The following is a 26,625-nucleotide window of genomic DNA, read 5'->3' on the forward strand; positions in this document are numbered from 1 at the left end:
TTAAAGTGGTGCATGAATCATCAAATAGGTTGTTGATTTGGCTTCTCTTCATGTCCTTGTAGAAATTAGTCAGGCAACCTCCACAAAATGAAGGGAAATTAAACAAATGAAGTATTAAAAAAAATTTACTTGTGCTCAATATAACGGGCATATATGATATATGTGCATTTGAATAGTTAAATTGAATGGACTAATGGAGTCATCTATGTGAATTGGTCAAAATAATTATATTCTTATATATATAATCATATGCCTCCAAATTCATTTCAACCATGTAATACATATAAAACTAAAAGCATGAAAGTGAAATCTTAGGAAAATCTATATGAGTGGGCAGTGGCTAAAGTGTGAAATGGAAAAAAGAAACTTCTTAATTACTCCATATATTCGACTTTTATAATCTAAAATTCATTTAATTGGATTATATATGTTGTTTATTCTTTTTCAAATTAGAGGTTTTACAATTTATTGTTAAGCGAATTTACTCTTTAGTGAATAAAAAGTTGTTTTTTATAAAGTTCGCCGCTATTAAGCAAACTTTCTCTCCAATATACAAGTTCACCTATGTGTTATGCGAATTTATTATTGCATAAAAAAAATTATCTCAAAAAAAATGTTATGAAACATAATATATTTTTTATTTTATTTAAAAAAATCCCCCTAAATTTTACCTAAAAATTCCATATTAGTCTATAAAGAATGTTACGGGCAGCAATTTTTGTGATTTCTAACCATTAAGTAATCTTCAATAATATTTTTAATGGTGTGAGATTTCATCCAATTATATGGAATTACTCATTTTTATTTTGCTCGTTATATTCTGACTATACATACTGATAACTTCCTCTACATAGTTATAATTTCATTTGCACAAATGTCACTTCACCATAAATAAATGTATGTTACTTTAATAGAATTGAACCAGTAGGATTAAGCAGAGCAAATTTGAGAAAATCCACATCATTTTCCAATGTAGCAATGTGTTGGGGTCTCATTGAGATCCATGCTTCCATTCCATCCTTTGTGTCCATGAAAACCACTGTGTTTGGAATTGTTTCACTATTGCCACCTTTCTGAGCCAACCACAAAGGTTTTCCCAACCCAAAATCCAACTCTTTGAATCCCATATCACACCAACTTGTGAACAAAAACGACACCGGATCTTTGTTCACCACCTCTTCAAGCATCAACTTGCCACACTCATCACTCCACCAAAACCCTTCATCCTTTTGAACTCTCACCAGCAATTCCTTTGTCACTTTCCCAATTCCACCCTTTGACACCTTTACCAATTCACTTATCTCAGTGTCCTTGTTCACATTCTCACATAGCATCACTGCTGGCCACAGCAAGTTCCCAATGGAGTTTTGTGTGAAGGGTTCTCCCATTCTTCTCCTCATGTCCACAACATGCAGCACTACCACTGGCCTATTCTTGTCTTCTTCTTTCATGCATGACATAATCATGTGTTTGCATATGAATGATGACACTGCTTGGTACCTTGTAGGGTTTGTGTTCATCATTCTTCCATTATTTCCTAATGCAGCCTTGGATATGAGCTCATTCATGGCTTTGAAATCAAACAAGAATCTTCTTGTGGTGCAGAGTGTTTCAATTTCTATGTCCCTGCCGAGGTTGAGCACCCCCGAACGCATCAACCCAGAGGTGTTCACCCTCGGCGGGAACAGAGAAGGAGCGGAAGAGAAATTAGGAAATGATATCTCTTCCGCTGACCCTCTAGAAATTGCAAACCAAGTCTTCAAGAAAGTGATGCAAGAAGAAGCATCCAAGAGTGTGTGGAGGTTGCACATTGCAACAGCTATTCCGCCACACTTGAAAGTGTTGGCTTGGATCACTAACTGTGGCAACACTTCATGGTTAGGGTGAGTCTTGTTTGGCTCACAAGGAAGCAATTCGTTAAGCAATTCTAGTTTTGGAGGGTTGAGGAACTCTTCAATGGTGATGTTCACTATTGTGGATTCTATGTAGATTGCACCTTCATCATTGCAATTGATTGAAAAGGGATCATCACTACTCTTTCTACCTGCAAGAGGGTAGAAAATTGTTAGTGCCTCGGATAGTGATTTCTTCAATTGTGTTAAAATGTCTGAAGATCCTTTGTGGTAAAATAGGATTAGTGGAAAATAGGTGTTAAGTTGATACACATCGAATAAACATAGTTTGTGCTTTTTGTGCTCTTGGGGAGTGGGTAATGATGGTTTAATGCTTTCTCTACATGTTATCTTAATTTCCATTATAAACTTTTATCTAAGATATATAGCTGTGATTGAACAATAACGAATCTCGAGCTATATATTATAATTTATAGGGATTTAAGTGTATTCGCTTAAATAGAGGAAGGCTATGGTTATAAGCTATGAACCAATAGTTTTGAACTTCTAACTTATATTATACATATATATTATATAATAACTTATTATAGAGAAGAGTAACCACTTGGTTTAATTAGGATTTCAGGTCTAGTCATATACTAATTAAGCAATGAGAAGGTTACATGGATTAAGATTCACTACTATTATGATAACGTTTATAATAATTATTTTCAAGTTAAAACTGAATTGCAGTATAATTTAAAGTAAATATTCACATGCATTATTATCTTCATGTATGTAAAGTTAATATATAGTTAAGAGTCATTAAGCATGTACATGACATTGAAATAAAGATACAAAGATATAAAATTATATTTACCAGATAAAATATAAAAAATTATTGTGTCTATAAATATTAAATTAATATATTTTGTGTTTATATTAATAAAAAAGATAAATAGATACTAATAAAAGATATAATTTATTTTTTATTATTTTTATTAATTTTTATAATTTTATTTTTTATTTTTTGAATAAAAAATAGAATAAATTAAATTTTTATAATTTGTTTTAATTTATCATAAAAAAATACAAAAACATAAATTTGTGTGTCTCTATCCTTTGTATTTTATTCTCAATATCTTGTCTTATTTTTTTCTTAAAACCAAAGACAGACTTGAATAACAATTTAGTCAAATGTGTACAATCATCTAATGATTCTCAACTAATAATTTTATATAAAAACAACTTTACATAAGTTTTTTCCACAATTTAACTCAAAATTTTTCGTAAATAAGTAAAAGGATGCTTTTTATATTATGAATTCAATAAACAAATTAAGGACGGAACATTTGAAATTCTTCTTCCCTTCTGATAACACCACTTCAAAACTCTTATCTTCCAAGTTAAATATACCAATATTATGATAATATAGACGGTCTAGATCTTCTAAGTTATCAGTTAGATTTGATTTCTTTTAGGGTTTAAAAGATTGCTAACCAACATTTGAACACAGAAGAATTGCACATTCAATCATTAGTGTGTAATTTCCCAAATCATATATTCTTGACCATGCTTTGTATTTTTTTTAGTTCATAAATATTAAGTTTGTAAGTTTCAAAACCATAATCCTAAAAATCAAATTGAATCTATCGATCCGATCAAAAATCGTTAACTTAAACAATCTAGTTTACATAATAAAATTGTTAAAAAAAATCGCCATTGAATTACTAAACTGGTCGGTAAGGCCGAATTGAAATCCATCATTTAATAGTTTATATAAAAAAAATTGAGAATCAGCCATTTTTAATATTTTTTATTAGTATTTAGCCAGTATAAATATTAAATTATTTTTAATAAATAATTTATTAATATATTATATAAATTTTGATAAATATAAATATAAACTGTATTAATTTATGTATATAAATTTTTATAAATATAGATATAAATTATATATTTTATGTATATATCCAAAATATAAACTCTTGTAAATATGAATATAACTATAGCTAACCAAATGTAAGTCATTATTTACTGAGATGTAATATATTGTATTTTTAATGTAAGCATAATATTTTTTAATAAAAAATTTGTTATAATTAATAAGTCCATCTCATTTTTATTTGCTCATGTGAAGACATATTGGCAAGATATATGATTGTGATGATAATATGAATACGCGTAATCAAAGTTAAAATGTAGGTAGCCAAGTAAGTGTAGGAGAATTAATTTGGAGTGAGAGGTAATTATATATGGAAGGAGATTGTAATGAATAGAAAAGTTGACCAAAGAAAAGAGAATAATGTGTGATGAGTAAAACACGCATGAATATTATTGTTCTTGAACGAGAAGTGAGGGAACAAAATAGGTAATATTAAAACCAATTCAAATCTCATCATCTAACTCATGCAAAGGATAGGACGATCATAGGTCTCTTTCATCTCTCATTCCCCGTTGCAAGATCCGCCGTGTAATCACATCATTATTATTCTCCTTCATGCCGCCACTGCCTCCTCCTTCTCCTTCGTCTTCTTGATCCCTTTCAGAGAGATCGAGAAGGCCGAAAGAAGAAAGGAGGAGGTTTTTATTTTCATTTTTGAGGATTCGTCTAATAACCATCCATAAAAATAATAAGTGAAAATGGGTGGTGGCGCTCAAAGTGAAAATGGTGGCATGGAAGGGTGGCTCTATCTTTTCACGTACAATAGGCTTGGCTATCAAGTCTCACGTAAGAGATACTTCATTCTCAAAGAAAATCTCCTTAGTAGCTTCAAAAACCAGCCCCTCAACGTCGTCAAGGTCAACAACCTCACCCTTATTATTCTTATTATTATTGCATGTCATGGATTTGTTGAATAAGAAACGAAGATATAAGAGAGAGTTGGAGTAGCATCCATTATGTAAAAGATGGTTGAATCGCGTCTTAGGTAATTTGGATATATGAGAAAAAGACCGATAGAACATCCAGTCAGGAGGGTGGATGAGATGGAAGATGGACAAGAGAAGAAAGGCAGAAGAAGACCTGAGGTGGTCAAACGAGATCTATATGTAAACGGTCTCTCTGTAGACATGATATATGACAGAGCACAATAACGTCGTTTGATTCAACCCCACTTAGTAGGATAAGGCTTTGTTGTTGTTGTTGTTATTATTGCATGCCATGGATTTGTTTCTCTCTATATATGTTACAACATTGTAATTTACCATTTCACGTAGTGTGTTATGAAAATGCATAACCTATTATTACAACAATGATTGATTAATTTATATAATTAAGTTGACATTGGAGACTACTGAATAGAAGTAACATCTTTTTCAGGAGCCAAATAGAAGTGCAATTATAGACTCCAGCGTTCGTGTTAATGACAATGGAAGAGAGAGCATCAACAAAAAGGTACATTAATAACTAATAAGTAAGTCAGCAATTATTGTAACAAAGTAATACATTATCAAGAAAAGCAATTGAATTTGAATTTGAGCAATGCTAGGGGCAGCAATTTTTGTAATTGTTAGCCATCAACTAACCATCAATGATAATTTGATGGTGTGAGATTGGTGTGAGATTTTATCCAATGGCTCACATTTCTCTGCTGGTTACATGCTGGCCAAAATTCAATAAAACTGCTGCCCCTAGAGTTTTCCTTTGAATTTTGTTGTAACATCTTATCCAAATTGGCTTATTTTTTTAACACTAATTAAGTAGCAGTGGTTCTTTGCTTTAATTTCTGCAGGTGTTCTTCATCTTCACAGTATATAATGCTTCAAACCAAAGGGATAAGCTTAAGGTTGTTCAATTCAATAAATTAAATACATATATATAAATCAAACTTTTACTATGATTGATTGAGCTATTATTGTTTGTAGTTGGGAGCAAGTAGTTCAGAAGAAGCTGCAAAATGGATTCGTTCATTGCAGGATGCTGCTATGAAGGTTCTATTTCTTATTAAATCTCATTCACCATAGATAAATTATAATAATAATAATGAACTACTTGCATTGCATGTATATGTTATTATTATTATATGGTTGCATTGCAGGAGCCTCCAAATCTGCTGGCTTCTCCTTTGCCAAAAAAATCATCTCTAAGGTACATGATGAGATTTATTTATATATGATGAACATGCATCTAACTGTATGTATAGAAATTGTTGTAATAATTATTATTATGATGTGATCTAAAATAGAAAGGGCGGTTCAAAAAGGCCAGATTGGGTGAAATTCTCATTTGACTGGCAATCATGGATATACAGTGAAGCAATGACCTCTGATGTTATTGATCATTCACCATGGCAGATTTTTGGTTGCTACAATGGTAATATAAGTACTAATTAATTCTCCTCATCAATTGCAAGTATATATATATATATATATATAGAGTAATAAATATTCATTCATAATCATAATCTTTGTTTATTATATATTGTGTGTAGGACTAAGGATGTTCAAAGAGGCAAATCCTCGTAGAGGTGTAAGTTGCATTGCATGATCTTACATATATGTATTATATGATGTTGTTTGATTAATTTTAGATGAGAAAATGATATGATATGATTTTTGTACTCGTCCTCAGTGGGGTGATATACCTGTAATGATGGGAGTGGGTGTGGTTGATGCAAGTTCAGAAGCTATTTTCCACACTCTTATGTCTCTTGGTCCTTCAAGATCAGAGTAAGTTTCTAATCATCCAAATGGTGATGAATTAATTAGATGATGATTCATGTTCACTAATCAGATTATAGATTTTTTTCTGATGCCAATAATCTTGCAGATGGGACTTTTGTGTATACCAGGGCAATGTGGTTGATCACATTGATGGTCACAGTGATATTATTCACCTTCAGATGTATAATGATTTTCTACCATGGTAATAATAATCAATTCAATTCTTAATAACAATTAAATTAAGTATTCATATTCATTTTTCTAGCTAATTAACTTGTCTCATCTTTAATTAGGGGAATTAAACCACGAGATATGCTGTTGCGAAGGTATTGGAGAAGAGAGGATGATGGCACATATGGTAATCTTATTATCATTATGATCATCTTTGATATTAATTAATTAATTATTCATGAGTTGGGTTTAATTTAATTTGGCTGTTAAACAGTGATATTGCTCCATTCTGTTCATCATAAGAAGTGTCCACAAAATAGTAACTTCGTCCGTGCATCCCTTAAAAGTAATGTATGCTTTTAAATTGATGTTTAATGCTTAATTAAACTAATTAGTTAATTAATTATTGTGTTACTGATAATGGATGGCATGAATTACTAGGTGGAGGATATGTAGTAACTCCAGTTAACAAAGGAAAGCAATCAGTAGTAAAACACATGCTTGCAATTGATTGGAAGTTATGGAAATTGTATTTGAGGCCTACAGCATCAAGATCCTTGACCATTAGAATGCTAGAGAGAATTGCAGCACTGAGAGAGATGTTCAAATCAAAAGGGGAGGGAGAAAGTGTAGAAAATATTGCAGCAGATATAGGGATACCAGCAACTCCAGCAAATGAGAAGGAGGATAATGAAGTAAAGACAGGAGATAATAGCAGCAAAAAGGTAGTGGACCTAATGGAAGTGGAAGATGATGCTCCCAAAGAGGGTACAAGGAGAACAAGTTTGGTTGGGTTGCATGAGTCAGCTGATGAGTTCTTTGATGTTCCAGAGCCTGTTGACCAAGATCATCTTGACAATGACTGGCAATTTGACAATCAAACCTCTCAGGTTGCTCTCCATCCTACTTGTACCTTTTTTATTAGGGCGATCGCTCACGTGAAAATGCTTTTATGTGAAGATAATAATTAAAATTATTAATTGTCATCTAATGATTTTAAACTATTATCTTCACATGGAGACAACTGCACGTAAATTTCCATCACAAATGAAGTAAAATGCAATTATAGTAAGATAAAATTTGTGTTTTTCTCTGCTATTTCTGATTGGATTGAAACTATGTGATGTGTACAGTCTCCATTTCACCCCAAGTTACCAACACCTGCTGGTTTGGTGAAAAAGCTGCAGGGCCTTGCAGGTTTTTAATTAGTATATACCAAACATGCATATCTTTAGATGATTTGCTGAAACAATATAACATAATAGTTGATATTTTATTGCAGTTCAGAAGAAAGGGTATATGGAAATACCAGAGGTAGCATTGGAGACGGATGAGCCAGCTTATGGAACTACTCTTCAAAAAGATTTAACTTGTGATTCACCATGCAGTTGGGCTGAATCTGATCCATCTTTGTATTTGATTCGCGGCCCGACTTATTTGACAGATAATCAAAAGGTATGCTTATACAAATTACAACAATGCTGGAGGATGAAGTATTAGATATATAACCATTCGTCTGCAGGTCAAGGCAATAGGCTCCTTGATGCAACTAGTCGGCGTGGATTGGCTCCGATCGGGTGTGCGAGAAGATAATCTAAGTAGTCGGCCTAATAGCATAGTTCAAAAGTATGCAGCAGCAGGTGGTTCAGAATTCTTTTTTGTTATCAACATACAAGTGAGTATTAGCAGGAACTAACTCATATATAAACCATATAATATAGAACTCATTAAGTAATGTATGTCATCATAATAATAATATTGTATTTGTGTATAAATCTCAGTTGCCAGGGAATCCATTGTATTCTGCTGCACTCTATTACATGATGAGAACTCCATTGGAAGACAATTATTTACTGCATAATTTTGTTGAAGGAGATGATGCCTACAGGAATTCAAGATTTAAGTTGATACCATACATTTCTAAGGTAGGTAGTAGTGATCATTGATAAATATATAAATGCAGAGTGATGTGTATATTAATATTGGCATGCATGTGGTTTAATTTGTTTAGGGATCATGGGTAGTGAAGCAAAGTGTTGGAAAGAAAGCATGTTTGTTGGGACAAGCGCTAGAAGTAAAATATATACGTGGGAAGAACTATTTAGAGGTATATAACCAAGTCTTTAATATGTAATCATATGATGAATATTGTTATGGTTACTGATTATTGATGTATTATTTTTTTTTCAGCTTGATATCAATGTTGGATCTTCAACAGTTGCAAGGGGGGTTGTAAACCTTGTTCTTGGATACCTTAACAATTTGGTCATAGAAATGGCATTTTTAATACAGGTAAAATATTGACCTTTTAATTTATGTAAAAATTAGAGTGCAGTTAACTTTAGGGGTGTTATCGGTTCGGTTTGGTTCGATTTTGGACTAAAAATTAACCGAACCGATCTATTCGATTTTCATAGAATACCTATCAATTAATTTGCTGTCTGTGTAACAACCGAACCGAACCAAAAACGGTTTGGTTTGGTCGATTTTTTCAATTTTTAAATCATAACTAATAGAAAATTAATATTAGTAAAATGATGTTCAAAACAATCAATAAACTGAAATAATATTACATTACATTCAAATTCAACACAATTTCAGCTCATTCCAATAACTAAACATAAAACAAACACATTTGTTAAGTCTAAAATTTCCATTTCAATGCATTACTAAGCCACTTCTTCGGTTTGGTTTGGTTCGGTTTGATTTTAGCCGAGCCAACTGAAAACTGAACCAAACCGATCAGTTTAATTTGAAAAAACCAATTTTCGGTTTTTTATTCGGTTGTTGTAAATTTCGACTCGATTTTGCAGTAAATTTCGGTTCAGTTCAGTAACTTACACTCCTAGTTAACTTTATGTAAAGTTATAGTCAAATTTGTCAAATTATTTAACGACTTTCAATTATTAACTTCACGTAAAATTGACTACACCTAAGTTTTTATGTTAATTGATATATTTTGCGAACAAGAAGACATTTGACAAAATGAAAAGTGTGCAGGGGAACACACAAGAGGAGCTCCCAGAGATACTTATTGGAACATGTAGACTCAATCATTTGGATTCATCGAAAGCATTTATGGTCAAACAATAATGAAAATTAGGGTTGTTGTTGGGCTGGGCTTTGATAGAAATTGGGTCAGTAAGTGGGCCTGTCAGGGACCAGAATCATTGGTCCGACTGGTCAAAGCGTCATCTATTTTGAGAAAAGTGAAGAGCATGGCAACTCTTCACTACAGTTTATGCTTTCATTTCTGGTGGATATGCCAATGCTATTGCTATTTCTAGGAGAGTTTCCCTTTTGTAAAACTTAAACCTCTTGTTCCCTTTTGCAGTTTTGCCTCTTTATAGTGATATATAATTAAATATCTTTCACTTCATACTAATTAGAATATTATATAAATATATGTGTGACTTGTGAGAATCCCACTTTGCATTTAGACACGTGATAAAAGAAGAATATTACTACATGATAGAATAATGAATGGAAACCCCGTTTAGAGAAGATAATATTCTTTTTGTGATAATTGTAATTAGTTGTCTTGAATTGTAGTCACGTTCATCAACAACTTGAGGTTGCAAAATCTTAACATTTTAATATAGTGACTAAAAATAAAGCCTAACAAGTTGACTCAACAGAATTGGGTTGGGTTTTGAACCAATTATTGTTATTATTTTTTTTCTTCTTTTTTTCTAACAAGGGTTGAAATTGAAGGAGAAGTGTTTGAGAAAAAAGGGATTCAAAGAGTGCAATCCAAGTTAGTTAAGGAAGGGTTGTGAAGTGGAGCAGCAGTAGTGCAGTAGTGCCACCATACTCTGTTGTTTATATTCCCTTTGAACAGATTTTTATTTCTTTTAGAAAGTGAGAGTATATTTGAAGGAAACTATCAATGATTCAAAGAGTGTAATTCAAGTTTGCTCAGTTATTTAATTAGTACCAGTCAGAAAAGTTTGATTTTTAGATGAACTCTTTAATGTTGTTCAACTTCACCCTCAAATTTTACTACTACTACTATTATAATATTATTGCTTTAAGCCATCAAATTACTTATCATACCTTTTTTTTTCTTTTATTATGTTTCTTTTAAGTGAGTAATTTCCTCAATAATTTTCGAAGAAAAAACATTTAGAAAAAATGAAAATGGGATATGAATTAACGGCGTTTAAGGCCTTCCGTTTCTATTCTACAGCTCCTCGGTAAGCATTCAAAGCATCAACCGGTTCTCACTTGTTGAACATTAAAGTTCAAGTTGCATTGTTGCAAGGCAAGTGAACTTCAAAAGTTGACCAATTTAATTCTTATTTTATTTATTAATTTTTTAAAAAAAAAAGGGTAGAGACATGGGAGTATAATATTATATTATTAGGGTAAAACACTTATATAAATCAAAGCAACTCAATATTAAGTAAATAACCAAAAACAAAAAATGTTACATAAATGTCTCCCTGCATATTATTTTATAAATCGAATTCATTAAACTCGAATTACAGGTTATAATAGTAAATCGAATTAAAATATATCGAATTAGTAGGATTTCATGTAAATCGAAGTAAGTAGTTTCGATTTACTAAGAAATGCACATGGTATTAGGCATCATTTATAATAAATCGATACAGCCTATCTCAATTTAGTCTATGATATTTGCACATAGTAAATCGAATTGGTGGAATTCGAATTACACCAATGATAAATCAACACACCTTGATTCAATTTATGCATATTCGTGTTCTAATGTAAATTAATATATCTTTATTCGATTTACATACATACCTTTGTATATAGAATTCAAATTGACTTGTTTGAATTACATTTTTTCACACCATGCCCCCATCAAAACGAGAAATTCATAGCAATTAAGGGAATCTATTGTAGAAGATTGAAACTGCGGAGATGGAAAATGACCCAAATTGAATCTATCGGTTGGATGGAATCGCATATATTGCTGGTAGCATGCATGAAGAGGTTAGTAAATAAAATTTTTTTTATTTTCTTTAAGAAATAAAGAATTACTAGTGATATTAAATCGTTCAAAACTTGATTATTAGAATTATTAGAATATTTAAACTTTAAATAGTACTTAGAGTATTGATTTAGGGATTTAGGGTGTTAGAAGATTGAAATCACAAATGCATGTAGGATGAGGGAGTAATGAAGTATGTTGACGAGTAGATTTAACAATTTGGTTAGAGTTTGTAAGTTCTTACTGTTAGAAATTTAACGAGGTTAGAAATTTTGTTGGAGTTTAATTTAATTTAATTTAGATTTCAAGTGTTGGATTAACTAGGCAGTAGAGATTAGCAAGAATTTAGAATGATTTGATTTATTTAAAAAATTGAATTTCAAATGTTAGATTAAGGAGGCATTACAATTTTAGTTATATACTAAAAGGTTTAGCTTTCCGCCGTAAATACTAGATTAACTATGTTTTGTTATAATTTAATTTAGTTTTGGTTAAAGTATTTTTTTATTAGAATTATTCGTTTTAGATAATTTTTGTTTTCTAGAGTGTTATGATTCTAAGAGAATTTTTCATTATCATGCAATCCCACCGCTGTATCACGAGTATGAGGAGGTAGCATGACATATCCGTAGACAATAGTATCATGTCGTACCTGCAGATGGTTGGTCTTGCCCATTTCGCGAGACTTAACGACCGCTTGTTTAGGTTGAATAAGCCATTAGTGAGTGCATTTGTTGAGAAATGGCATCCAGAGAAGCATACATTTCACCTGCCATTCGGAGAGTGCACGATTACGCTACAGGATGTAGCGTACCACCTAGAGCTCTCGATCGACTGACAGTACGTCAGCAGATGTTTGACAGATTTCAAGTGGTACATCGATAGCAGCCGTCTAGTATGGGTTTAGTTCGAGGAGTTATTAGGTGTGTTGCCGACTGCAGACTGCATCGACAAGTTCACTGTGAAGTGCACTTGGAACAAAACTTGCAAATCATTGCCACTGCCTATGACGAAGGAATCGTACTTCACATCATCCTGCAACACGAAAATCAGAATTCTATAGAATAACTTCTCCATCGTTTCACGCCTTGTATCCCCAGATTTTAGATTATAGTATTATGAAACTTGGTGAAACTCGTTGAAAGTTTGAGGAAAATATTAAGCGGATCCTTATCAATAATTTTAATTCCAAAACACATTTTTTTCTTAATCGACCCTCTATAATGCACCAAAACTAAAAAACTATCATCACTAGCCATTGTGACTTTCATTATCATGAGAAATTCATGTTCAGCTCCTATTTAGATACGTTGATTTCATACTAAATCAAATTCTTTAAATTCGATTTATACATATAGCTCAATACATACTAATATGAGCATGATGAATTCGATTTACCCCTGGTGACCATTGAGCATAAATCAAATTTGTTACATTTGATTTACTAAGGGTGTTAGAAAGGGTAAAAGAGAATAATAAAAAAAAAAAGAATTTGTGTGTATTAGAATTGTATAGAATTATACAATATAAAAGTGTATTTATAAGTATTAAGAGAATCAAAATAATAAAGACATAATATTCTACAATAAATATTTAGATATGTTAAATAATGCTAATTGATATAACTAATCCTAATTATACTCCAACATCCCTCTTCCCTTTCAAATTCAAGTGAAAACTTGAGTTTGAAACTTATTTAAAATAGCGAAATAAAAATATACATAAGCTGATAAAATGAGTACAGACGGAACTGCCTGAAAAAAACGCAGATGAAATTATCGGAAGGAAGTGCAGACGGAACTGTTGGAAGAAAGCGTATACGGAACTGCTACAAGGAAGCGCAAACAAAACTGCCATAAGGAAGTGCAGACGGAACTGACACAAGAAAACAAAGATGAAACTGCCACAAGAAAACGTAGACGGAAATTGCCACAAGAAAACGCAGACCGAACTGGCGAAACGAAGCGAAAAACTATATGATTTCTCCATGAGAATAGATAAGCAGCAATGGTGTTTGATCATTCAACTAAAAAATATACAAGACATGGAGAATAGACTAGTCGGTGAGGTGAAAAGGGATTAAAGAAGTGACAAAAGACAAGGAAAATAGAATTAAAAAAATATGAAAAATACAGTGATTTTACCAAAAAAAATAATAATATATCCTCCTCAAGAAGGATACCATGACTCTGATACCATATTAGAAAGAATAAGAGAGAATAATCAAAAAAGTATTTGTGTCTGTTTAAGTTGTATAGAATGATACAATATAAAAAAGTATTTATAAGTATTAAGAGAGTCAAATCAAAATAATAAATACGTAATATTTTATAATAAATATTTAAATATGTTAAAAAGATTTTAATAAATAATATTTGATCCTAATATATTCTAATATCCTCCGAAAAAATTACAAATCAGATTGGCTTAATTTGATTTATTGTTGCACTATGTCATTCGAATAAGGATTATTTGATTTAATGTCACGTAATTTGAATTAATATGTTTCGATTTACTACTAATATTGTGTAATTGAAATTAGTTTAATTCTATTTATATTTTATATAGAAGTATGATTGAACATCACATAACATTTTCTGTTTTGAGTTATTCATATAATATCGAGTTACCTTTGGTTTATATAAGTGTTTTTATCCATATTATTATAATTTTATCGTTTTCTATTTATTAGCCCTTTTATTAGGTAATATTTATTAGATTTAAAGATATTCGGTTAAGAAAATAAATATTAAAAAATTATTTAAAATAAATTTAATATATTTAATATGAGAAATGTTAGAATGCCAGTATTTAATTATAAAAAAAATTGAATGATTCTACATTATTAGATGCAATCTCATACCATTAAAAATATCATTAATAATTAATTAATAGCTAAAAATTATAAAATTTACTGATCCTTAGACTTTCTCATTTAATATTATTAAAAGTTAAAATTTTGTATTTTTTTTTTGTCATTTGTTCTCTTTTAGTCGAATGGAACAAATCCCTTAACATACTTTATAATTTATTGAAATTAATTTATTAAACATAGAAAATTGTATTTAATCAAAAGGAACCTACAATTTGAAGAACTAATAGCTAAAAACTTTTTATCAATTTCAATGGGTTAACTAAATTCCCTAACTCTCCAATACCTCATAAATCTAAGATTATGCGTGGTCTCAATTTTTATCGACTTTAACAAATATACAATAAATGTATTAAAAACTTAAATTTTATAAAATAAAAAATAAAAAAAGAAAGTAATGACTATTAAATTTATAACTTTGATCATATATTTAACACTTAATGAATATTCCTTTACTAAATTGATAAGTTAATAATGAGAAGATGCGTTAGAGTGTAAGATTGGAAATGGTGTCCAGCGGTGGTTTGAAAGATACAAGCGGGGAAATGGAGACAAGGTGGTAGAAGGGAAGGAGGTGTGGGGGCCCATCCATAAAAGTTAAAGAGAGAAGAACACTTCAACATCAAGACACAACTCTCAGATATGATATGATATGATTTTTGAGATGATATACATGTCAACATAGTAAAACCCATCCAGCTAGCATTCAAGTAGCAACTTCTTTCACCTACCATCTCTCTCCTCCCTCCCTTCTACTTCTCTTCTCCTCTCTTCATTCATTAACCAAAGCAACCATTTTTACTTCCAGGTTTCGCCCTTCATTCCTTGTTTGCTTCATAACTTTTTATTTTCAACCATACCCTCTAATTTACCACTATTTTTACCTCTCTGTTCTTATATTTTGTTTTTTTTTTTTTTACTTCTTTTCAGGGTTCAAGGTTTTAAATAATTTATATTACTCACTCCCAAGAAAGAAGTATTCAACTCAACCGCAAAGAAAGGTTAGCTCCTTCATCTTCTTCCTCCATTTTTTATTTTTTCTATAAATTATATTTAGAAAGGAGAGGAGATGAGAAACATTCAAAATAGAAAATACCGAAATTTTCTTTATCTTCAAATTTATTACTTCAAGGATAAAATGAACACGAAATTGTACCTGTTTTATGTTCCGGGCGGGACCAGCTGTCGCTAACATGCACCAAGAGTTATTTACACTTTAAACATTTTCCCATTGTGATAAAATTTGAAAAAAAAAAGGAAACATGTCCAAAAATTAAAAACCTTTCTCCAATATTACGATTTGGTCCACCCAATTATTTATATATATTACATGTGAAGTTTATTTTTAATTTTTATTGTGTATAACGTTAAAATGTTCCATGTGAATAATTAATTACTAAATAAGTATAGATTTTGTTGCAAAATTTTGAATAATAAAAGTATTTAGTGGAAAAGAGTATTGCTAACGTGCGCAGGGGGTTCCTCTGAGATGGACACATAGCATTGGGCCTTTCATGGGTCCCCGGCATGGTCGCTACTACAAATAACGGATTACGAAACCATTCACATTTCATTCATTCACCAAAACAAAACAAACTACTCATAACTTCTTTGCTTCTTTTCCTTTCTCATTTTCTTACACTTACACCGCAACATTTTCTCTTTCTTTTTCTCGTTTCAATTTTCTCAGGAAAATCACAGACAAAATGATTGAGCCAAACTTCGTCGACGACGTAGACTGCGGCAGCTTCTTCGACCACATTGACGACCTCCTCGACTTCCCCGCCGACGACGCTGCCACCGCCGACGCCTCCTTGCCCGTCGCTGCCGCCTGCGCCGGAAACATTGAAACGCCGGCGAGCTTCTGGTCTTCCGAGTCCAACAGCGGTCTGCCGGCCACAGATACAGCCTTTCCCCGCGGTGACGCCGTGACGGACCTCTCGGCGGAGATTTCCGTTCCGGTGAGTTTCTTACAGTGTAAACTGTAACGTACTCCTTTTTTTTTAATGCGTTTTTGTTTTTTGTTTTGTTTTTATGTTCACGTGGATTCCATGAACGTGCATGTGATTATATCAACGCGCTTGCCATTTTTTCTGATTTCTGTCATCCGTTCGATTAACTGATGCTGACGTCATTGGCTTTGTATACGTTCAGGATTGTCTTTTTTTGAAACTTGACTGGTGTAATGTAATTATGTAGCGTTGCATTTTTAGTCACGACTGCTACTTTTTTGCATAAAGCACCGTTGTTTACGTTCACACTCCACAAAATATTTATACTTATTTGGTAGTATATTTCATAAAGATACTCTTAATTTGGTGTATATTACTTATTTGCTTAATATACTAATACTATGTTAGTGATGCTTCATTTGGCCATTTGTTAAATTTTTTTTTTACTTTTTTTAATTATTTTTTATGCATATGGGAAATCCGGAAATGTATATGTAATTATGTATGTATGGTGATAATTTCTAATAGATAATGGAAAACCATTTTTCCTGCGCGAAATGATTAATGGGTAGAATGAAAATTGGGTTCTATTACTTAATACTAGTCTTTCATTTGTCGAGTGATAGTACATATATATAGAGGTTATTTAAAAAAAAAATTAAAATGATTTCGAGTTCTTATGTTATTTTTGTGTGGCCATATGACTTTTTTAAACAATAGATAAGTCAACTATTTAGCTATATGCTAATGCAAAAGGCGAAGACCCGTATAGATGTTAGTCGAGTAAGATAATTTGACAAATTTAACTAAATTATCAACTAACAGTTCTCAATTATTAATTTCACATAAATACAATGGCATGTGAATTTTTCCCATTACAAAATTGGGTATTGTACAATTCTTTTTTTTCCCTTTCTCTGAAAAAATTATATTGGCTTTTTCTAAAAAGAAAAATGATTGTGGGGTTCTTAATTTTATTACTACTACATTTCAGTAACTTCAGTGTTGAAGACATTTATGGACAAAGGTATTGTGACCATTTGGTTTAGATAAATTAGATTTAAGTTTGATTTTGATATAGTGTGTGCAATTTGGATTACAACTAAAAGCCGAGATTAGGAAATAGGAATACTCAATAGTCAATACTCTAAGAGAAGGGCAATATGGTCATTAAGAGAAGGACGCTTTGATTGTGTCGGTGACATGTAGCACACGTCCTCTCCACTCTGCATTCATTGGTTGGTGGGGTTTGTTTTGCGTAAATTATTTGTATGATCATTATTGGAGCCGGATGTCATGTGACTTGCCATGTGATACGATAATGAACATTGAAAACAGAGGTTGTAATGTCACTCTTTGTAGCAGCATCCCACATGACTCTTCCTCCTACATCATTTACCTCTCTACTAGTTAATTACCATAATTTTCATATCTATATTCAATTATATGCACTCCTATTAGCCTATACTAACCTTTATATTTATGTATAGAAGTCTCATTTTGATCAATGTGCTGTAATTTTCAGTATGAAGACATTGTGCAGTTGGAATGGTTATCCACTTTTGTGGAGGACTCTTTCTCCGGTAGGAGCCTTACCATGAAGAAGGTGGAGCTCCCCACCACCATCACCACAATCAAGGAGGATTTGACTCGTTCACAATTCCGGACATCAAGTCCAGTTTCTGTCCTAGAGAGCAGCAGCTCTTGCTCCAGGGAGAAGGTTGTGGCTCAATGCCCGGAGATTTATATCCCAGTGGTGCCTTGTGGACGTGCGCGAAGCAAGCGGCAGCGCCCGTCGAGCTTCAAGGCACATCCGGTGATGCAACTCATCTCCCCTGCTTCCTCTGTTGGTGAGAACACACAGCCTAATGTCATTCTTAAGGCTTCTTCAGATTCTGAGAATTTCGCGGAGTCTCATCCTGCAATCAAGTTAGCAAAGCAAGCTTCTGGAGAGCACAAGAAGAAAAAGAAAACCAAAGCACCTAATCCTTTAACTGAAGATGATGATCATGATACTAACCAGAATAGTGCGGCAGCTAGGAAATGCATGCACTGTGAGATAACCAAGACACCACAGTGGAGGGCAGGGCCAATGGGGCCAAAAACACTCTGCAATGCCTGTGGTGTTCGCTACAAGTCGGGCCGCCTCTTCCCCGAATACCGGCCTGCTGCCAGTCCAACGTTCTGCCCTGCCGTGCACTCCAATTCACACAAGAAGGTCCTTGAAATGAGAAACAAATTTGGCTTCTCAACTGATTCAGCTGCTTCTCCTGAACTCATTCCAAACACTTCAAGACTTGGATTGGAATACATGTGATAGGGGCCAATGATTCGAGTTGGACAATTTCTATCTCAATATATCTTTATTTACAATCATGATTTCAGTTATTTTCTTATTAGTATTATTTCTTAGTTAATTGGATTTTTGTACAGTGCTGGAATGGGAGGTTTATAGGAGCCATAGTTGATGATGATGATGATGACGATAATCATAATTTAGCTATTAGAAGAGGATTAATATGAGAACTGAAGAAAAAGGGTAGAGTATTTGCAAGTCAGAAAGGTTAGAGTTTTTAGTCTAGCAGTTGTAGTAATCAATAGGCATTGGAATCCCCCAGTTGTAGCGTTATACTTTTATTCATTTCATTTTTGTTTTTGGTTTCTGTTTCTAATATATCTCTTCTACCAATTCTTTCTGACTTCTGTAGCTAATTTCTGATTTAAGCATGGTAATGAACTTTATAAAATGTCCCTTTTACCCCCGAAGATACTTTCATTACTGTCATGTTGATGTTTACTTACCTAAATCAGTAGAAAGTAGAAACCTACCTGCTACCAGGTACCAACCCCAGCAAGAAAGGAAAGTGAAAACCGAAAAGGGGAGAGAGAAGTGGTGGTGGTGGTTTTAGAAACGATGATAAATGCTCATGCCTTGGAAGGTAAGAGTGATATGCTACTAAGTACTAACTAAGCAAGTTCAATTATGATTTATGACTTCAAGCGGCTATTTTTCTAAAGGATTTGGTGACGTGTCACGGTCTCACTGGACTTTACAACTGACAATAAAGTTGTGAATGATAACTAGCTAGAATTCTATTGATTGTACCAATCATTTTAGCTAAAAAAGAATTTCCGGCAGGTAGGGGTAGGACATTTTCTTGGGTGCCTGTGAAGATAGATGCATATACACCAAACAATGTTGGCAATTTTTTTAACAATGATATCACAATCATTTACCCATTTTGTGTTCATTATTTTCACCTCATTTCTAATGATGTAGTTTTATTGGAGAAAAATACTAGAGGGCTATTAAAATTTGTTATTTTTTGTCATTAGTTTAATTTTTTAATTTAGTAATCTAACAACATAATAAATTCTAATAGTCTTTTAACATTTTTCTTTATGAAATATTTATTCTGTAGAAGCAAAGTTACTGTCATCATCTCTAATAGCTCTTCCTTTTTTTGAAAGGTTAACATAATTTCATTGAAGGGAAAATTTTAAGTTCAAACTAACTAATCTAAGAGCATATTTAATATTTAAATATTATGAAATATAAAAAATGCTTATTCTTAATTGTTTTAAGTATATTTGTTAAAATAAAATATTTTTTTGGTATTAAGACGGGTTAAAGCCCGTATTTGTTAAAATAATATAATAAACTCTTTAGGGTTTGGTTCTTTTTTCTTTTGGGTCCAATTTATGCTTAAATTTCGAATATAATCATTGGGCTCTTGTTGTTTTGGCCCAATAGATACTTATAATTTTTCTTAGGATTCATTATCCATTCATATTTTGTTTGGATCCCGCTAGGGAGACAATGGACTATTTGTACAATGTATACAATGGCTATTGAGTTATGAAATGAACATCCTCTATACAAATAACCATCCGAGTACAAGGGATAATAAACATCTTCTCGAAAAATTAGTTTAATTTTTGGGTTCACCAAGGATCGAACTCTTGACCTTTCGGATCTAGCGCTTTAATACCAGATATGATACCACTCATCCCAAAAGCTTCAACTGATGAGAAAATGTAACACTAATAATTATATCTCTAATACTCCATAAACTTCCATTGTACACATTGTATAAATGTTTCATTGGCTCCTCATACTTCCCCATTTTGTTTTTATGTTTAACGAATATAAATTATAGAAAGAAAAGTATGAGGAACCAATGAAATATTTGTATAATGTGTATAATGAAGGTTTAGGGAGTATTAGAGATATAACCATTAGTGTTATCTTTTTCTATCAGCTAAAATTTTTAGAATGAGTGATATCATAACATGGTATTAAAGTTCTAGATCCGAAAAATCAAGAGTTTTTGCAGCTATTTTGTAGAGATTCACCAACCATAAGTATTACTCTATCTGTGAGCTCGTGACACAAGGTTTTGGGGATTAAAACTATATAGACAATAGATTATTAAATTTAAGTTGCTGAAACTAAGCAGTTTTCCTATCATTTCATCACATGCTATCACAATATTTAAACATTTTGATATGTTGTATACGTAGTTTATTTAGTTTTTGTAGGTTACAGTCGAATTAAACTTTAATACTTAATTAGAATACGTTTTATGATTTACCAGTTGTGCTAATCATTTTTAACAAAGTTATTTTTTTATTATTTATGTTTCTCTGAATTAGATAATTGAAAAAATATATATTTTGTGAACTCCAAAAGGGAAAATGCAATAAGCCATTTCAAAGCAGGAAGGAAGATATTAAAGAAAAACACATGCATTTTATTATTATTTTTTTTTTGACAGACACATGCATTTTATTTTTTAAACCATTGTTTTGAGACATTGTATTTGCATGAATGGTAGTGCATTAACTTTCAATTTTATTTTATTTTTTCCCCTCACTTCCATATATTGCTCAGTTTTCTAAAATACAATTTGTTTTTTCGCTAACAATAAAAGTTAAGAATACTGGTGTAAAGTTATTAAATTTGGATCCTCTAAATTTTAAATTTTTATTTTAGAGAATAAAATGTGATTTTTTATTTTGAAATGATTTATTTCTTATATTTCTTTTGTCCCACCTATAAAATAAATTATGAAAAATCACACTTTATCTTCTAAAATAAAATTTAAAATTTAAAAGATCCAAATCCAAAATTATTAATGGTGAAAACTAAGAACTTTTAATGGATTAAAAGTCTTAAAAACTTAAAATCTTTATCTTTTTAATAATCGGAAAATGTCCCCATATATGTAATAACCGTAGATTATTTCTAAATAATGGGAGTTCGCTACATTTAATTTAGGGTAATCTACCTAATTAAATAAATTCTGTGAATTATTTACCTGAATACACAAAAGAGAAATCTCTTATATACATGTACAATTTTAATTTTATGTAAACCATCGGAGTTAACCACGGTTTTTAGTTTGTATGTAAACCGTTGGAGGCTATAAGATTTTATGGTTGAAAAAGGTTGAGCATAATCCGTAGCTACCTACCACGGATTAAGAAGGAAAAAGCTAAGGCTTCCCACGGTTTATGAAGATGAGGACTTGAACGAAAATTCTCATAGGTTCCAACGGTTTATATGCAAAGTATAAATTATATGATCAAATTTTTTAAAAACCAAAATTTTTTATTTTTTATTCTTAAATTATATGATCAAATTTTTTTATTTAAATTAAAAAATAAAATAAAGTCCAGCTTTATCTAGTAGAGAATAAATTTGTAAATTTATTATTTTTTACTTTTTAAACTAAAAAAATAATTTTTTTTCTAATATTAAAAAAATAAAAAATTCTAACAATATACAAACCGGATAATGCTACACCCAGACAGTTGACTTTTTTTTAGCTGCACCTGTTCAAAATTAAGAATAAATTGATTTAAAAAATTAAAAAATTTAAAATTTTTCAATTTTTTTATTTTTTGGATATTGTTAGAATTTTTTATTTTTTTAATATTAGAAAAAATTATTTTTTTAGTTTAAAAATTAAAAAAATATTAAATTTATAGATCTGTTGTTTACTAGATATTGGTGGACTTTATTTTATTTTTCTAATTTAAATAAAAAATTTAATCATATAATTTAAAAATTAAAAAATAAGAAATTTAGTTTTTTAAAATTTTTAATTTTTTTAATAATATTTTTTTATTCACCGGATAATGCTACACCCGGACAATTGATTTTTTTAACTGCACTTGTTCACAAATTAAGAATAAATTAATTTAAAAATTTTAAATTTTTCAATTTTTTTTTATTTTTTGTATATTGTTAGAATTTTTTATTTTTTTAATATTAGAAAAAAATACTTTTTTAGTTTAAAAATTAAAAAAATAATAAATTTACAGATCCGTTGTTTACTAGATATTAGTGGACTTTATTTTATTTTTTTAATTTAAATAAAAAAATGTGATCATATAATTTAAGAATAAAAAATAAAAAAATTTGATTTTTAAAAAAATTGATCATATAATTTATACTTTGCATGTAAACCATGGGAACCTATAGGGTTTTCGTTAAAGTCCTCCTCTTCATAAACCGTGGGAAGTAACCACGGTTTATGCCTTAACTTTTTCCTTCATAATCCTTGGTAGGTAGCCATGGATTATGCCCAACCTTTTCCAACCATAAAACCTTGTAACCTCCTACGGTTTACATACAAACTAGAAACCGTGGTTAGCTCCCACGGTTTACATAAAATTAAAATTGCACATGTACGTAAAACATTTTTCTTTTGTATATTCAGATAAAAAATTCACAGAATTTATTTAATCTTATTTAACTTAATATAATTTTATGTATATAATATTTAAAATTATATATTTATTATTATATATTTATTTTAAAAATAATTAATAGATACAAAATAAGATAACTTTAAACTGATTTTACCTGATTTTATTATCTCCAATATATATTTCCGTTAATTTATAGGGTATATCATAGCTCAAAAGCAGTGTAAATGGGTGGCTACAACATACAAGTTTAAAAAGATTAAATCAAATTAATAATGGCTAGTGATCAAAATCAACTACATAGTTGTAATTAAGGAAAACAATCAAATTAGACATACTAGTTGTTCATACCCTGGCCTAATAACAAAGGCTCAGGATCAAGCAAAAGACCTAATCCAAAGGGTTGGGCCTCACCAATACCAATCTTCATCCTATGAAGTCGGTACTCACCATGACCTGCTCTAAAGAAGTCGGACACGAGATTAGCTGGCGGATAAACACTCATTCCAAATGAGTAACTGCCCCTAGAATCTCTCTAAACCACTTCCACGAGCCATATCTTAACCTCCCTAAGATAATGGGACGGTTAACACCCTAAAAATATGACACTACTCCAACGGTGGTTATTGGTTCACCACTATAAATACACTGACACCCCTCAGGTATCTCTAAGTCCAATACTCTCTAGACCTGCTCACACCCTTGCTAACTTAGGCATCGGAGTGTCTTTGCAGGTACCACCCCCATCTCTTCGTACAAACAAGTCGGACGGAGTCTCCCGAGTTGCATACCCATTCGGAATCCTCCTCCTTCACACATTTGGGCCAACCAACGCTATCCAGCCCATCAATCTCCGGTTACCCACCGTAACATTGGCGCCGTTGCCGGGGGCCCGAGAGATCAACCAGTGATGGCGGACAGATCCCCCGAAGAGGGTCATGTGGAGTCATATTCTGAACAAGAGAATCTATGTAACACCCTACCATACAGAGTCTTATGCTTAAGTCATAATTCAGAGATGGCAAGGTATTACGACCTCAGAAATAAAAATTTAGTACGTATAGTAGTATGAATGATTGATTATAACTAGGAGCCTTTGTAGAAAAAGGGGTAAACAAAAATCGCAACTCGAAAGCGCAACACTCCGATCGATAATGTAACGAACAAGGATAACCAACGCGTGATTATATACAAAGGAGTGTCAAAAACAGGAATATCAAGACTCAAGATCCGGCTGCGAAGATAACCGGTCTGAGCATAGCAATATATACATATGATAAAAATAAGGAAAACCCCAAAGGAAACCCAAAGGGACACAAATACATAAAACCTATTCTCCAAAATCTCCCATAAGAGGAGTCATCACAGTTTGTATTATTTAATGGAGATAAAAGTGTCTAAGCAAAACATATAAACCAAAACATAGCCCTGAGAACAAAGGATCTTCGCAAATTTAGAAGTCTCCAGCATGCCTCAGCGGGAAACCGTACGTCCTGCATTTGAAAACCACAAAATCCGCATGGGTGAGAACCAGAGGCCCTCAGCATGGTAACAGCTTCCACATATATAATACATAATAATAGAGGAAAGCCGAAGGCAATCCTAGAACTTCCTCCAGATAGTATCAAATCTTATAAACAAGCTAAACCATAAAAGGGCATCTGACTAAAGATACTTCAGTCTAACTAATACTTCCCTTTCCAATTCCTTCTCACCTCCCAACCACCAGCAGGAGTATAATGTAGCAAACACAGTTATATCAAACAAGAAATATACAATTAGGAACAAGTAAGGCATTTAGACAATTAGCAAGTAATATGCAGTCAAATAGGCAATCTCAAACAATTCATATAGTATGCATATGATGAATGCCTGTCCCTAGTAACTGATGATATCATCTTGTCGGTTATAGAGCCAACCCGACAAGTCCTGGTCGCTAACCATTGGACTGTCCCTCTGTCACGCATCCCCAACTCGAGTTATACTCGTTATAAACTTGATCATAATCATGATCCATATCCATCACCCTCACTGGTAAATATTTACGGGGGCGAGCTCATCCGGGTCTTTCACAGTGCCCGGCCACACTTATGACACAGGGTCAACAGAGTATCAAGTCTCAACCTGGAGCACGTGGTGGCTAGCCACTGCTACTACCCAGGGAAACTCGTATCTCAGATAGTGGAAGTGCAAATCACAATTATCAATAATTCAGCATAAACATGCATGAATTCTCATCCATGGATCAACATCCAGATCAGCCATCTGGCTCACGGTTCAGTCTAGAACCAGCCAATATTCATATCATACACAGCCATTCCGGCTCACGGTTAAATCCATAACCAGCCCATTGGCATCAGGGTTAAATCCATAACCAGCCATCTCATTAACAAATACGGCCTTTCGGCCCGTGGCATAACAAGCACTTCCACCACCATCCTCCGCATCTCACATAATCATGCTTGATCCTCAATGATCATTCATTTTTCCCTTGCTTCACTCGCAAGTTACCACATTCACTAGCCTCCTTCTCATAGCTAGACATATCATAATGATTTAAGATATAAGTGGTGAGATCGGAGGCTTAGAAGTATGAAATTTGGCTTTTAAAAATCAAAAATCAACTTTGGGATGAAAACAGGTCCACGCGTACGCGCACTCCACGCGCACGCGTGGATGGCCTCAAAAACTTCATCGACGCGCTAGCGTCATGCACGCTAACGCGTGGATTAAACATTTGCCAATCGACGCGCACGCGTCAACCACGCGTACGCGTGGGTATTCTCGTGCCCCAGGCACAACACTAGCACAGTTCTGGCATAACTCTCTGGAAAATGGCTGGGCATTGGGTGCAGCACCATCGGCGCGCCCGCGCACATCACGCGCACGCGTGGATGGCATTTCCGGGAAGGACGGCGCGCACGCGCCAAGTGCGCCCACGCGCAAGGGGTCATTCTGCTAAAAATTTTCTAAGTTAAAAGCTGCAGAATTCACCAATTTAAACCCCAATCTTCCAACAGACATAACTTTCTCATTTTAAATTGTTTTTCACCCGTTCTTCGAACGGCATGGACATCCCGGATCCAATTTCATTTCTAAACAGATTTGGCACAAAACAGAGATCCGTAGTTCAAGTTATGTCCCATCAAAGTATAACCAAAAACCATATTTTTCATAAAAACCACAAAGTGCCATTTTCAAACAAGCCATTTCCAACTCTTTTCAAAATCAATCAAAACATGCCATTTTCATCCCTTTTCTTTGAAATCATTCAAAATATATCAATTTCAACATCAAGCCTCCTCAACTCACACGTTGACACTTTACCACAATTTACCAAATCACTATCTCATCATTTTTACCCACTTCACCCAAGTGGTTCAAACTCAAACATATTGACATATCATATACTATTCCTCATGCCAATTCTCAACAACACCAATTCCAATAAATCAT

The 26,625-nt window shown here is 32.5% G+C and overlaps 3 protein-coding genes across 5 annotated transcripts; 2 read left to right on the forward strand and 1 right to left on the reverse strand.

The window, feature by feature from the left end:
* Positions 1 to 902: 902 nt before the first annotated feature.
* On the reverse strand, positions 903 to 2,255 carry LOC107491448 (stemmadenine O-acetyltransferase-like). Its single transcript, XM_016112290.3, has one exon. It carries the CDS (start codon positions 2,253 to 2,255, stop codon positions 903 to 905), a length of 1,353 nt encoding a protein of 450 aa, XP_015967776.1.
* A 2,220-nt stretch (positions 2,256 to 4,475) lies between these two features.
* LOC107491446 (protein ENHANCED DISEASE RESISTANCE 2-like) lies at positions 4,476 to 9,761 on the forward strand. Its single transcript, XM_052261892.1, has 19 exons — positions 4,476 to 4,634; positions 5,155 to 5,229; positions 5,567 to 5,620; positions 5,700 to 5,765; positions 5,873 to 5,922; positions 6,020 to 6,147; positions 6,266 to 6,303; positions 6,406 to 6,503; positions 6,604 to 6,699; positions 6,791 to 6,855; positions 6,943 to 7,014; positions 7,110 to 7,551; positions 7,792 to 7,865; positions 7,951 to 8,123; positions 8,191 to 8,343; positions 8,450 to 8,593; positions 8,680 to 8,775; positions 8,859 to 8,960; positions 9,669 to 9,761. The coding sequence occupies exons 1-19, from the start codon at positions 4,476 to 4,478 to the stop codon at positions 9,759 to 9,761; spliced, it is 2,178 nt and encodes a 725-aa protein (XP_052117852.1).
* Positions 9,762 to 15,123: 5,362 nt separating this feature from the next.
* Positions 15,124 to 19,141, forward strand: LOC107491555 (GATA transcription factor 8). 3 transcript variants are annotated; one of them, XM_016112421.3, is made up of 4 exons: positions 15,124 to 15,308; positions 15,431 to 15,501; positions 16,191 to 16,461; positions 17,978 to 19,141. In XM_016112421.3, the coding sequence occupies exons 3-4, from the start codon at positions 16,207 to 16,209 to the stop codon at positions 18,767 to 18,769; spliced, it is 1,047 nt and encodes a 348-aa protein (XP_015967907.1). In that variant the 5' UTR covers positions 15,124 to 15,308; positions 15,431 to 15,501; positions 16,191 to 16,206; the 3' UTR covers positions 18,770 to 19,141. The 3 variants fall into 3 exon arrangements, with proteins under 3 accessions (XP_015967907.1, XP_020999313.1, XP_015967908.1); XM_021143654.2 differs by lacking the exons at positions 15,124 to 15,308; positions 15,431 to 15,501 and having other exon boundaries at positions 15,531 to 16,461; XM_016112422.3 differs by lacking the exons at positions 15,124 to 15,308; positions 15,431 to 15,501; positions 16,191 to 16,461 and adding an exon at positions 16,482 to 17,861.
* Positions 19,142 to 26,625: the final 7,484 nt, after the last annotated feature.

The sequence above is a fragment of the Arachis duranensis genome, chromosome 5, assembly GCF_000817695.3.
Source record: "Arachis duranensis cultivar V14167 chromosome 5, aradu.V14167.gnm2.J7QH, whole genome shotgun sequence".
Lineage (NCBI taxonomy): Eukaryota > Viridiplantae > Streptophyta > Magnoliopsida > Fabales > Fabaceae > Arachis > Arachis duranensis.

Excerpts from the sequence above, each read along its gene's own strand:
- LOC107491555 (XM_016112421.3), top strand. The coding sequence starts at position 16,207 with ATGATTGAGCCAAACTTCGTCGACGACGTAGACTGCGGCAGCTTCTTC. Across the intron at positions 16,462-17,977 it reads CGGCGGAGATTTCCGTTCCG|TATGAAGACATTGTGCAGTT; the intron begins GTGAGTTTCTTA and ends TGTAATTTTCAG.
- LOC107491448 (XM_016112290.3), bottom strand. The coding sequence starts at position 2,255 with ATGGAAATTAAGATAACATGTAGAGAAAGCATTAAACCATCATTACCC.
- LOC107491446 (XM_052261892.1), top strand. The coding sequence starts at position 4,476 with ATGGGTGGTGGCGCTCAAAGTGAAAATGGTGGCATGGAAGGGTGGCTC. Across the intron at positions 8,594-8,679 it reads TGATACCATACATTTCTAAG|GGATCATGGGTAGTGAAGCA; the intron begins GTAGGTAGTAGT and ends TAATTTGTTTAG. Across the intron at positions 8,776-8,858 it reads GTGGGAAGAACTATTTAGAG|CTTGATATCAATGTTGGATC; the intron begins GTATATAACCAA and ends TTTTTTTTTCAG.